Source organism: Phocoena phocoena, chromosome 5, assembly GCF_963924675.1.
Source record: "Phocoena phocoena chromosome 5, mPhoPho1.1, whole genome shotgun sequence".
NCBI classification, from domain to species: domain Eukaryota; kingdom Metazoa; phylum Chordata; class Mammalia; order Artiodactyla; family Phocoenidae; genus Phocoena; species Phocoena phocoena.
The window spans coordinates 75,444,807-75,457,075 of NC_089223.1; the positions used below are offsets into that span (position 1 = coordinate 75,444,807).

General features: G+C 36.0%; 1 protein-coding gene across 2 annotated transcripts in view; it reads right to left on the minus strand.

Moving 5' to 3' along the window:
- Window positions 1–315: 315 nt before the first annotated feature.
- KLHL5 (kelch like family member 5) overlaps window positions 316–12,269 on the minus strand; it is a 63,280-nt gene continuing 51,326 nt past the window's right edge. For both annotated transcript variants that reach the window (XM_065877343.1, XM_065877342.1), the window contains 3 exons: window positions 6,973–7,185; window positions 5,286–5,457; window positions 316–372 (listed from right to left, as the gene is read on the minus strand). In XM_065877343.1, coding sequence (XP_065733415.1) covers window positions 316–372; window positions 5,286–5,457; window positions 6,973–7,185 — 442 coding nt within the window. The remainder of the gene's footprint in view (window positions 373–5,285; window positions 5,458–6,972; window positions 7,186–12,269) is intronic.

Sequence of the window (12,269 nt, forward strand, 5' to 3'; positions counted from 1 at the left end):
AAATGTGCTTGATTATTAAAAGAAATGAAATTCCCAGTTAACACTGGGTTGTGTCAGGAGCAGTGCATTTGTCCTCATATTTTATATCAGGAACATACGTTCACAATCCACCAGCTGCAGTTTTGATTTGCTAAGAAATAAAAGTATTTAATCCTGGTTCTTCCTTGTTTTAACATCTTCCCTTAGAGACCAGGCACTTCGTGCTCTGGAATGTGGCCTTGCAAATTTACTAAAAACGTATCCATTGATAGTAGAACAATTATACTAAATTCATAAAGGAAGTGAATATCTTCATTTAGAAAACAAAGCACTAAATTATAACTTTACAGTCACAACGCAAGCCCCAGCTCTTCCTAGGCACAGTGGAGCAACCTAAAAAAAAAAAAAAAAAAGACACGTGTTGGGTTTGTGGGTAAAAATATCGATAATACCACACCAGTCGGTGAAATACTGAAATAGTTCGTACTTGTTGGCAAAGAGCTGCTGCCTGAACTCTAAGCTGGCCCAGGTCTTAAACAAGACTCTTCCTCCTGATGCCAAAGCTTCATAGACTAAATTGTTTTGGGTATATAACATAATTATGTAGTATTTACTTCTCTTTAAAGGTAATTTTTAAAGATAGCACAGGAATTGTTCTACATGAAACACGATTTTGGCCAACATGATGCACAATATGGATGTGAGGAAATGCTGAACACTTAGAGCAACTTTGTGACTAATATGGAGAAAATACCAAGTATTATCCTGAGAGGCCATGCAACGGAAGTGCTGTCTCAGAGACAGTACACAGAATATACCACATGCCCTGGGTCTGTCGACTCCAGAGGAACCGCTAACTTCACATTCACTGATGACCTCAGCGTGGATGAAGGGTCTAAACCCATTCTACTGCTTTTTAACCAGAGTGAATAAATAATAAATACTACCGATTGAACTCCTTAGGAGTGGAAACAAACCTGGTGAATAAACTCCATGACAGTGAGATAGAAGTATGAGGTACTACGGGAAAAGTATAATCTTGACTTATGCATTAGGAACAATTCTTAAATCTTTCACTTCTTGTCTTTTTTTTTAAAGTACTCTAGACACTGGGCAATTCATAGCAGAGATAAGTGTGGACAAGGATAGTTTTAAAAGAAGGACTACTTGGAGCCCAGTAAGAATCTATGCATTTGAGCTAACAGAATTAAGACATTAGCATTTGGGAAGGGGTGACTAATATAAAGTACTAAGAAAGTTTGTTTTGTACTTATGTATGTGGGTGTATGTCATAAAGTACTTTTGTCAAATACATGATATCAAAGTGACTTTCTAGTCATTTTGACTCCTCCTCCCCAGACCAATGAGTGGATTTTAAGAATACATCTGACTTCAATTTTAAGAGAATTCTTGGTTGTTCTCCATCTGAATCAGTTGTTTTGATCACTGTTATATCTTTTTGAACAAATAACCTATTTTAAAACCATATCTACTTACACTATTCTAGAAGTAACCTCTATGTCATTTAAATCAAAACGTCTGTAATCAGCAGCTTTTCTCAAAACACTCAAGACACTAAGCCTCTACACTGTGAACAGCTGATGTCGTCACGACACCAGCTAGAAAGTTTAGCTTAGAGAATTTATTAAATACAATGCAGTCACCTCCTGCTTTGGGTCAAGGCTGGTAGTGGGGTGGGTGATGGCTTAAGACTTAGTAATCGCATTTCACTCCCTGTACAAATAAATGTCCTCTTGTCCATTTGTAGAAACACTGAATGGAAAACATTTATTTTTCAGATACTATGGTTGTAAATTCACATTTAGGAGCTTTAAAATCATTTATATGTAGAATCTAAAAAATACAACAAACTAGCAAATATAACAAAAAAGAAACAGATTCACAGATATAGAGAACAAATTATTGGTTACCAGTGGGGAGAGGGAAGGGGGAGGGGCAAAATAGGGCTAGGGGATTAAGAGGTACAAACTATTATGTGTAAAATAAGCTACAAAGATATATTGTACAACACAGGGAATATAGTCAATATTTTATAATATCTATAAATGGAGCATAACCTTTAAAATCGTGAATCACTATATTGTATACCTGTAACTTATAATATTGTACATTGACTGTACTTCAATAAAAAAATTTTTTAAAAAGTAATGGAGATGGCATGTAAACCAAAGAGCTATGTGGTCACAGATTATTAATTTTGATACAGGGTGATTCAGCATAAGGTATTAATTAGCTGTAACAACAAGTCTGAAATACTGGCTAATAGGTTTCCTTATAACTGGCCTAAGGGCTTAAATAAAATACATCTCAGGAAAAGAGATTCTTCTATCTCTTCTTGGATTCCTTGGTTATCATTCACAATTACTTCTGCCACGGTAGGAGGCTGATGGTAGGTAATCTCATAATTTCTATGAAATCCCGTAGCTCTAACTCAAGCTCTCAAATTATGCCTTCTCGCCTTCACCAAGTGATCTCACTTACTTAAGAAACAAGATCAAGGTCATAACAATCTAAGTCTCTTTTTCTATCCTTCTCTTCACTTGAAAACACTTTGTATCTTTCTACACTGATATTCTCATTTTTCCCTCCAGCTTTGGAGGATAAGATCTTTCCTACAGTCTAAGGAGGACCCGCCTTTGCTCTCAATTCTGTTCCTGTCCTTCTTTCAGAAAAGTGCCCTTCAATTTTGCTTTCTCCTTCTAGCATCTGGAACCCTGTTCAACTCTCTTGTCTTCATCTCTATTGTGAAAAAGATCCTAGGCTCAAATTCTAACTCCACCATTTATCTGCTGTGTGATGTTGGGTCACCTATTTAACCTCTCTGTCTCAGACTCCTTCATCCAACATAGTGAGGAAATAATAGTACTTTCCTTATAGTGTTGTTGGGAAGATTCTTTAATGTAAAGTACTTAGACCAGAGTCGGGTACATAAAATGTACTCAGTAAGTATTAACTTTCTATCATCATCATTATTTTAAAATTGTATGCCCCTCTAACTCCCACATTTACTTTTACTCTTCTCTTTACTTTTTACACTGTGTGGTGGCTTCTGCTTGTATCATATTCTCAAAGGTCCTGACAACTTCTTGAATGACAAATCTTCTTCATTCTTCCTTATGCTGTTGAAATTCCCCTCTCCTTTTTTTTTTTTTTTTTTAAACATTTTTTTTGGCTGTGCTATGCAGCATGTGGGATCTTAGTTCCTCCACCAGGGATTGAACCTGTGCTCCCTGCGTTGGGAGTGCAGAATCTTAACCACTGGACTGCCAGGGAAGCCCCCTGGCCCCGCCTTTCTTTCTTTCTTTTTTTTTTTTCCCCCCGCCTTTCTTTTAATGTTCTATTTCATTATCTACTAAGACACTCTCTGATCATTCCTTTGCTGTTTCCTTCAGAAGCTGCACCTCTCTATACAACCTAGTAAGTGTATAAATTAAAAATAAACAGGACTTGGTAATATCTCTTGGATCCATCTGTATATTTAACACTTCAAGCCTTATAACTGAAGTAACTTTATAAATGTTTATAAGTAACTTTATAAATGTTTATAAATGTTTTATAAGGCTTCACTTACCCTGCCCCTAACCCAACTCACCCTGTCCCCACCTGCTGACATGTGGACTTTCTATTACTGCATTGCTCTCTTGGTTAAAAGTCTCCACTGGTTTCTCATTACCAAACTCTTTAGGTTGACCATTGCAGACCTCCATCCTGACCCCAACCTTCCTGTCCAATAAGAACTCCTGGGGCTTCCCTGGTGGCGCAGCGGTTGAGAGTCCGCCTGCCAATGCAGGGGACACGGGTTCGAGCCTTGGTCCGGGAGGATCCCACATGCCGCGGAGCAACTGGGCCCGTGAGCCACAACTGCTGAGCCTGCGCGTCTGGAGCCTGTGCTCCGCAACAGGGGAGGCCGCGACAGTGGGAGGCCCACGCACCGCAATGAAGAGTGGCCCCCGCTCGCCGCAACTAGAGAAAGCCCTCGCACAGAGGCGAAGACCCAACACAGCCAAAAATAAATAAATAAAAAAAAAAAAAAAAAAAAAAAAAATAAAGAACTCCTACTCTTCTCAAGCATGAAGCCTTATAACCCGCCATACTTCCTTAATAGAGCCTGCATATTTCTGCTTTAGTGACATTTCTTTCATGTTTTCTCACACAATTTCCTTTTTCCTCCTACCTTTTATTTTTTGGCCACGCTGCGCGGCATGTGGGATCTTAGTTCCCTGACTAGGGAGCGAACACTCGCCCCCAGCAGTGGAAACAAGGAGTCTTAACCATTGGACCACCAGGGAAGCCCCTTCCTTCTATCTTTTTGAATTGGATCAATTCATTAAGGCTTAGATTAAATCCCACTTCTTCCTTACCGAAGCCCTCTCAACAGCCATTTTCTCTCTTCTCTTTGATTTCCTAGGCCACTCACTGCCTATACCATGGGACACTTCATACCAACTGCTCCACACTGTGGATCCTCCCTTTACATGAGCAGATCTCACCTACCTAAGTAGTTAAGCTCTGTGACAGCAGGGATTCTCACAGGTATTGTTTTCTTGACAGTACTTACCACTGGTCCTTGTATGTAGGAAAACCTTGGCTCAATTAAACATCTGAGTGCCTTTTATGTACCATATACTGAATTGGATGCCAGAGGCAGAAAATTCCTGGTTCTGTTCTGGGTGATGATGGAAACAAAGATCTCAAAAGATCATTCTTAGAAGTGCTAGGCCCTCTCAGAAATAGACAAAGAGGGAATTTTTTCTGTTAAGTTTGTCAGGTCAGGTTTCTTACTTGTTAATGTAATTTAGGATTGCCATCTTTACTAGGTTATAACCAGACATTTGATCTGCTCCCAAATATCTGTGGCTTGAGTATTTAAAAATTATTGCTCATGTATGGGTAAGTGGTTCATTTGTTCCTGACTACTATCTTTGTTTTTAATTTTCCACAATCTCCCTCCCTTTATTACAGCCCTCTTGTGGTCCTATCAGCTCTATCTATGCTAGAACATCTCATCAATTCTCAGCAAGTAAATGGTGGCAGCTAATAATAATAATAACCAACTAATAAGAATTTCTTTGAGTACTAACTTATATTTTAAAGGTAATTTTGGATTTTAACTATACTATAAAATTAAACATTCTCTGTTTTCTTATATTTAGTTAAAAGATGACTTTATCATGTTTATGCTATATATTTTGATATTGGACATAATTGAGAGGATTTGTTTTACCAAAACAATTGTTTGTAACAAAAACAGAGTAAGTGTAATAATGAAAAATGAAATGCCATACCTGGGTCCACTCATTTGTCTGGGGATCATAAGCCTCCACTGTATTAAGGTAAGTCTGTCCATCATACCCTCCGACAGCATATAATTTATCACCAAGTAAACAGACGCCCACGGCATCTCTGCTGATGCTCATAGATGCCACTGCAGTCCACATATCCGTTTTAGGGTCATATCTGAAAGAAAATTTTAGAACTGGAGCTGATATTGTTCTCACAATATTTTACATAAAAATAGTTTTGTCCTTTAATCTTATCTGCTATATAAAGTACATTTGAACATATTTTAGAGAAAAATATCAATATTTTCCTGAAAACTTTTAACTTACAACATAATAGAGCTATTCTGCAGATGCATAACACTTAAACTAGTCAAAAGAGCTAATGTAAATGTTGAAACTGCTTTAAGGTTTCAGGTTGCCTACTGAAAATTTGAGGAAATCAATTCATGAAGCTCTATGTAAGATGACTTACAGCCTCAATCATTGCTAACTGTCCATTTTTGGAGCTCTTTGTTCCTTTCATGAAGTATGTTAATTAGAACTGCCCCAAATTGTCTATCTGAGAGCAGATACATCATGCTAAGATGACTTATACTGCTTCCAATACTTGTATCAATGAACAATTTTTCACTGGGTGCAGTCCTGTAGTGGGCCTGTAATTTATGGGGCAAAGTATATAAAGACTTCTATATCCCTTTCCTGGATTATAACATGTAACAAGCATAGTCTGAATTATTTTCTCCCCAATACAGGTGAAATGCAGGTGTAACTATCATGCTCTCTCAAAAAACACCAACCAACTCTGCTTATTATTTCATAGAAAGCACTTGTCATCAACAAACCTTCATTTCACTTTTTATTCTTCTTCTAGTCATTCATAATGTATTGAATAATATATACACACACATTCATTAACTTCCCATTGCTCTTTAAAATCCAAAGTTTTTAATAAGGCCTCAAGACTCTGCATGATCTGCCCCAATGTCCCCCCACTCCTTCCTGCCACTCTCTCCATCATTCTTTTTTCTCCAATGACAGTGGCCACCTTCCAGTTTTCTGAATGAAACATATTCCTTCCTGCTTTGGAGTGTTCATACAATCTCCTATTGACTCTACCTCCTAAAGCCCTTCAATTCTCCCCATTCCACTGACCATAGCAGATGGGAGCCTAAGCCACTGTCCAGAGCTTCCACTGACGTCGGGCTCTTTACCTAGGCCCATATTTGAGTTTTGAACAAGGATGACTTGATCAAGATTTCAAGCCTTACTAGCCCTTTATTTTCTTTTAGTATTTCATACTACTTCATTTTATATCAAAATATGTCAGGAATGTCCCTCTCCTTTTTGCTTATTTGGCCTCCAGCCTGTAATTAATTCTCTGTGAAATTTGTCAAACCCCTTTTCTTATTAGGTACAATGTCCAGTACAAAATAGGTACACAATAAATGTTTGTCATATGATTCAATTAATAAACTGTATAATCAATTCTAAGGTCAGATTGAGAGAAGACTGAGTAGGCTCTTGGTGACAGACTGAGAGATGGCCTGAGCAGACCGCCCAGTGCTTACAGAGCTCCTAAGGAACTGCCTTGCACATGGTGGATGCTCAATAAAGAGTTACCAATTCGTGTGGAAGTGTCAGAGGCTTAGGTTTGATTTTTTATTCCTAGTTTTCCTTCACAGGAAATTACCTCTCCACACAGTCTGAGAGTCTGGAAGTCAAGTTGGATGCAGGTGCATCGTGGCCCCCAATGGCATACAGCAATCCATTCCAGGTAGTGACTCCTACTCCCCCTCTCCTTTTTGACATTTGTGCACAGAGTGTCCATTTATTAGTATGAGGGTCAAAACATTCTACTGACTTGAGACAAGAACTGCCATCACGACCACCAACTGCATAAAGTCTGTAAAAACAACAAATGGGATGATAAATAAGAGATGGTGCTATTATTATGCATAAGACAGAGGTTATTCTTATGGTATTTCATTGAATTCAAGGTGCCTATCAACGATAAGAAATACTGTCAATTTATGTGCCATTAAGAAAGAAGACGGGACTTCCCTGGGGGTGCAGTGGTTAAGAATCTGCCTGCCAATGCAGGGGATATGGGTTCGATCCCTTCCAGGAAGATCCCACATGCCGCGGAGCAACTAAGCTGGTGTGCCACAACTACTGAGCCTGTGCTCTAGAGCCCGCGAGCCAGAGCTACTGAGCCAGTGTGCCACAACTACTGAAGCCCACGTGCCTAGAGCCCATGCTCTGCAACAAAAGAAGCCACTGCAATGAGAAGTCCGAGCACCGCAACAAAGAGTAGCCCCCAGTAGCCGCAACTAGAGAAAGCCCGCGTGCAGCAACGAAGACCCAATTCAGCCAAAAATAAATAAATAAATAAATTTATAAAAAAGAGAAAGATGTGCTACCAATTAAATGGCACATATATATCATATATTATTCTGTACATATATAAAAAAGAAAACATAAACTCACATGAAAACAATGACAACATTTTCACAGCTGCCATCTGTTTGACAAGTTATTATTGAGTGTAAAACGCACAATTTTAGAGATGTTAAAGTATGTCTTAAAATAGATAAAATATTGTGTATAAATATACCATGACATTTCTTAAATAGCTAAGATAGGACTTGGTGATAAATGAAAGAAACTAACCTTCTCTGAGCACCTACCACAGGTGAGGCACTTTACATGTATTAATTTAATCACTATAATGATGCTATGACAAACCATTTGTATCCCTGTTGCACAGGTGAAGAAACTGGGGTTCATGGAGATTAAGAGACTTGTACATGGTCACCCAGGAAGAAGCAGAACCAGGACAATAGTTATATTAATGAGCAGTTGGACAGTCAAGAGTCATCTGGTATGTACTTGTAATAGTGAAATATGAGAATAAAACTATAGATTCAAATATATAGATTTACTAGGCAACGTTTAGGACATTAACATACCATATTTATATTTATTGGTATGTTAACTCCTAAACATTGCCTAGTAAACCAATTTATTATCAATCAATATACTGCATTAATTTAAAAGTCTTTTTACTCTGAACTTAAAATATATATAAAATATTTTAAATATTTAAACATTTGAATATTCTTTATTAAGCACAAAATCTTCTTACACTTACTATTCACATAGGAAGCTCTTTGTAGATATTTTTTCTATCATTTAAAAAAAAAAAATAAATTCAGTTCACTGCTTGTTCAAAAGCTCACACATTTTGAATTTATGGATGCCTTAGTTAATATTTAGCTATTTTTAATTCTTGAGAAATAATATTTGAACTATATCAAATTTCGGCCCATTAAAACTCTAAGTATTTATATTTGGATAAATATACATATTTTAAAGACAGATTTCATAATTTTAATTCATAATTTAAAGTACCTATGCCACTCAAACTGGTTCTTAAATAATAAGACGACCATATCTTAAAGAGCAAAGCATGTTTGTAGCAGTGTCTTGTTCTAAACTTAAAATATATTAATAGTATGGAATTTGAAATTTATTTGAAACTTTAATCTGTTAAAAATTTTATCTGTTAAAAACTATTTTTTGTGCTACTGTTCTTAATATTAAGCTGTCCTCATCTTTAACTAATACTTGGAAGAATAATTACCTAAATATGGATCATAGAATATTAGAAGGAATCAACTAGAAAATGTCAATAACTAAAAATATATGTACACACTCACATATAGTATCATAGGCTTCCAGCACCCTACCCTCTTCACAGTGAACTCATGGGTCTTCTTGTGAAAAGTGGTGTAGTACAGTGATTTAGAGCATGAACTCTGGAGCCAGACTCTCTGGGTTTGTATCCTGGTTCTACCACTTATCACTTACTAGCTGTGACTGTGGACAAGTTATTTAATCTCTGTCTGCCTGAACTTCATCATCCATAAAATCTAGAAGCCCTGCCTCACAGGATTATTGGTGATCAAATTTAAAGTACTTTGAATATTGCCTGGCACATGGTAAACATGGTATGTGTTAAAGGGGAAAAATAAATTCTGTCTCTATTTGCATTCTTTTAGAAAACGGTATTTTAGGAGATGTTAAATGTACAAACAACATTCATACTGAGATAATATTAAGGGCTAAAATGTAACACTTTCTGAAGAATCATATCTCACACAATGGTTTTCAAACTGTATTCTAAGACCAGGACTCTGTGGAGGATGTTAGGGGGCCCCCAAAATGGTTCATTTAAAATTAAAGATTAAAAAGTAGTTTTAATTTTCAAAAACATCACCTGGCTCAATTAAACGTCATGCAAAATTCAGAACTCATCTTTCTTCCCCATGACAATATCTATTACAACAAAAAGATAAATATTATGTCAAATTGCAATTGTATTGTACTACATATCTAAAAATAAGATTTAGGTCTCACCTGACTTCTAAAATTATGATCAAGAATACAAGTGGCTGGTAGATATTGTTTGAGATTCAGCTGAGAAAAAAAATGTCTACTACTTTCAAACTACTTGAGCAATTTAACTGAAGAATTTCCTGTGATTCCAATAAATTGCTCTAGTAGTTAAAATAACTATTACCAATTTCAGCTTCTTATCTGCGAATCAGGATTTTCTTCATACTGGACAACCAAAATAAAACAGAAATAATCTGTGTTCTTTAAAACAGACTTATGCTTCTACATTGATTTTTACAGTAAGTATTATAAACTCAAACTTATAATAAATTTAAAATAAGTGTATTATAAACTTGAACCTCCATTTGCCTTAAGTATCGAGGTTTTTGTAAGATTTCACTTGAAAGAAAGATTCTATTGCCAAAAGTATTTGCCAGCCAATGGCTTAAAAGTAGCCTGAGCAACTGGAAGTTTAGACAAAGCTTCTTTCTGTCAAACATGGCAGAAATAAAAATTTTAACACTTTCAAAATTTTAAGATACAGAGTGTAACTCATAAAACATTAAAACAGTTCTTCCCTAAAGAAACGAACTATATTTTGCATCAGGAAGCATTGTAAAATAATTTAAAATAACAAAAACAGTATTTAACTGGGCTTTTCATTTTATAAATTAAAAAAATTGAGGCACACAGAAATGATTTGTTTTAAATCACAAAGGACTGGTAGAGAGAAGATACATAATTAATTTTTTCAATCAACTGCATATTTAAAATATTAACAACATAATTTCTATTTTTTCCAGGTTCTGGATTTGTACCCCAAAATGGAAACTAACAAAATATTTTAAAACATTGCTACTTTATTTTAGTGCAAGCTGAGAAAAATGGTGGTTGATGGATTAACACATCCTCTTCTTGGGGTGATTAAAGCACTACTGCATATAACTGGTACCAGGATATTCTTCACTAAGGTTGCACACTTCAGCTTTATGTGCTGGATACTGTGCTAGGTGTAAGAAACAAGAAGTCAGATCAGGTCATTCAAGACCATGATCTGCTATAGGAGACGGACCAGTCAATAACTACAATAATAGAGTGGTACATGCTGCAATACAATTATATACAAATTATATACAGTAAAATTGCTGAGGATGGAATGGACAATCAGTGCAGGGGGAATGAAGAGATGAGAGTGGGGATTGGAGGTTTCCTGGAGGTGATTTTTAAGCAAGTTTCAAGGATGCTGAGTTTGCCAGGAAGGAAAGTGGGGGAAACAATATTCTAAGAAAGATGGTGTCGGTTAACAGATAATAGGAATGTGAAACAAAATGTATTTTTCACAAATGGATTAGTTTTGCTGGAGTGTATTATGCATGGGTAGAGGAGAGAGAAGAGGCTAGAGAGGTGGACAGAGGCAAGATCAAAAAGGAGGCTTGGTCAGATAAGCTACTGAAAGGTTTTAAGTAGGAAAGTGACATGGTCCTATTTGTGTTTTAGGCAGAACATTAGGTGAGTCTCTAAAATGAAGAATGAAAGGAAGAGAGTTAAGGTTAGGGACAAAGTGACCAGTCTACCCCAATAGACCAGTTAAAATCACAACGTAGATATACGATACTTTCAAAATCAACTGTCTTACTACTTAGTAGATAAGAAGTCCTTAGCTTCTGATATTATTAGGTACTCTCAGAATTATACTCAATAAATTGTGCTTCAGGTAGGTTAAATACAGAAATATTTATTTCTCATTAGAGAGCAAGAAAAGGTAAGAAAGTAAGATACCTCTATGCCTAGAAGTCCACGATACTGTAGGTTTGGAAATCAGGTTTTAGAGAAGGCATTTATTCTTATGTCTTCTATTAGAAATAAATATTTCTAGCCAGAAATAGTAATTTCTTTTTTTTCACTTTCTATACTCTTTGGTGGCTGACTCTTCTACCAAAGAACTAGGAGAGAAATGTAGTGATAAAATTTGAAGCCATTTCTTTAGCTAAAACAAATGAGGGGAGCTGTATTGAGATCAGATATATTTAAAAAATGGGTTTCTATATCTTATTACTTGTAATCGTGCTAAAAATTAACCAAAAAAAGGATGCAACTAACAGGTCCTGAGGAAACAAGACCTTAGGTCATAAAATATAAAAATATTACTAACATTTTCTCATTTTTTTGATAATCAGTAACAATCCAACGAATAATTTTAAGTCTCTATGTTTTAACCTTGGTTCTTTCCTCTTCCTGGAAATAATGATAAAACATTTTAAGTGAGTAAAGGTATGCAACAAACAACTTTTATTTAATAACCATAAGGGCTTCATTTTATGGAAGAAAGGCCTGAAAAAGATACTATGTGTTTAGTATTTGAGTGGTGGCTCTATCCAAATTTGTTTACTCTATTTAGAGCAGATAAGAAGCAAGAAAGCACCTCTTTCTAAATGCATTCTAGTTTTCAGCAGTTTACCAAGATAAGAAGGAAGTAAAAGTAAGGAAAAATCAGTAGAAGAAATGGAAAGAATTATTTAGGGAAACATGAGAGAGACCATACAAGTTTTAAAAGACCATATACTTTTAAAGTTATATGAACCACCAGAT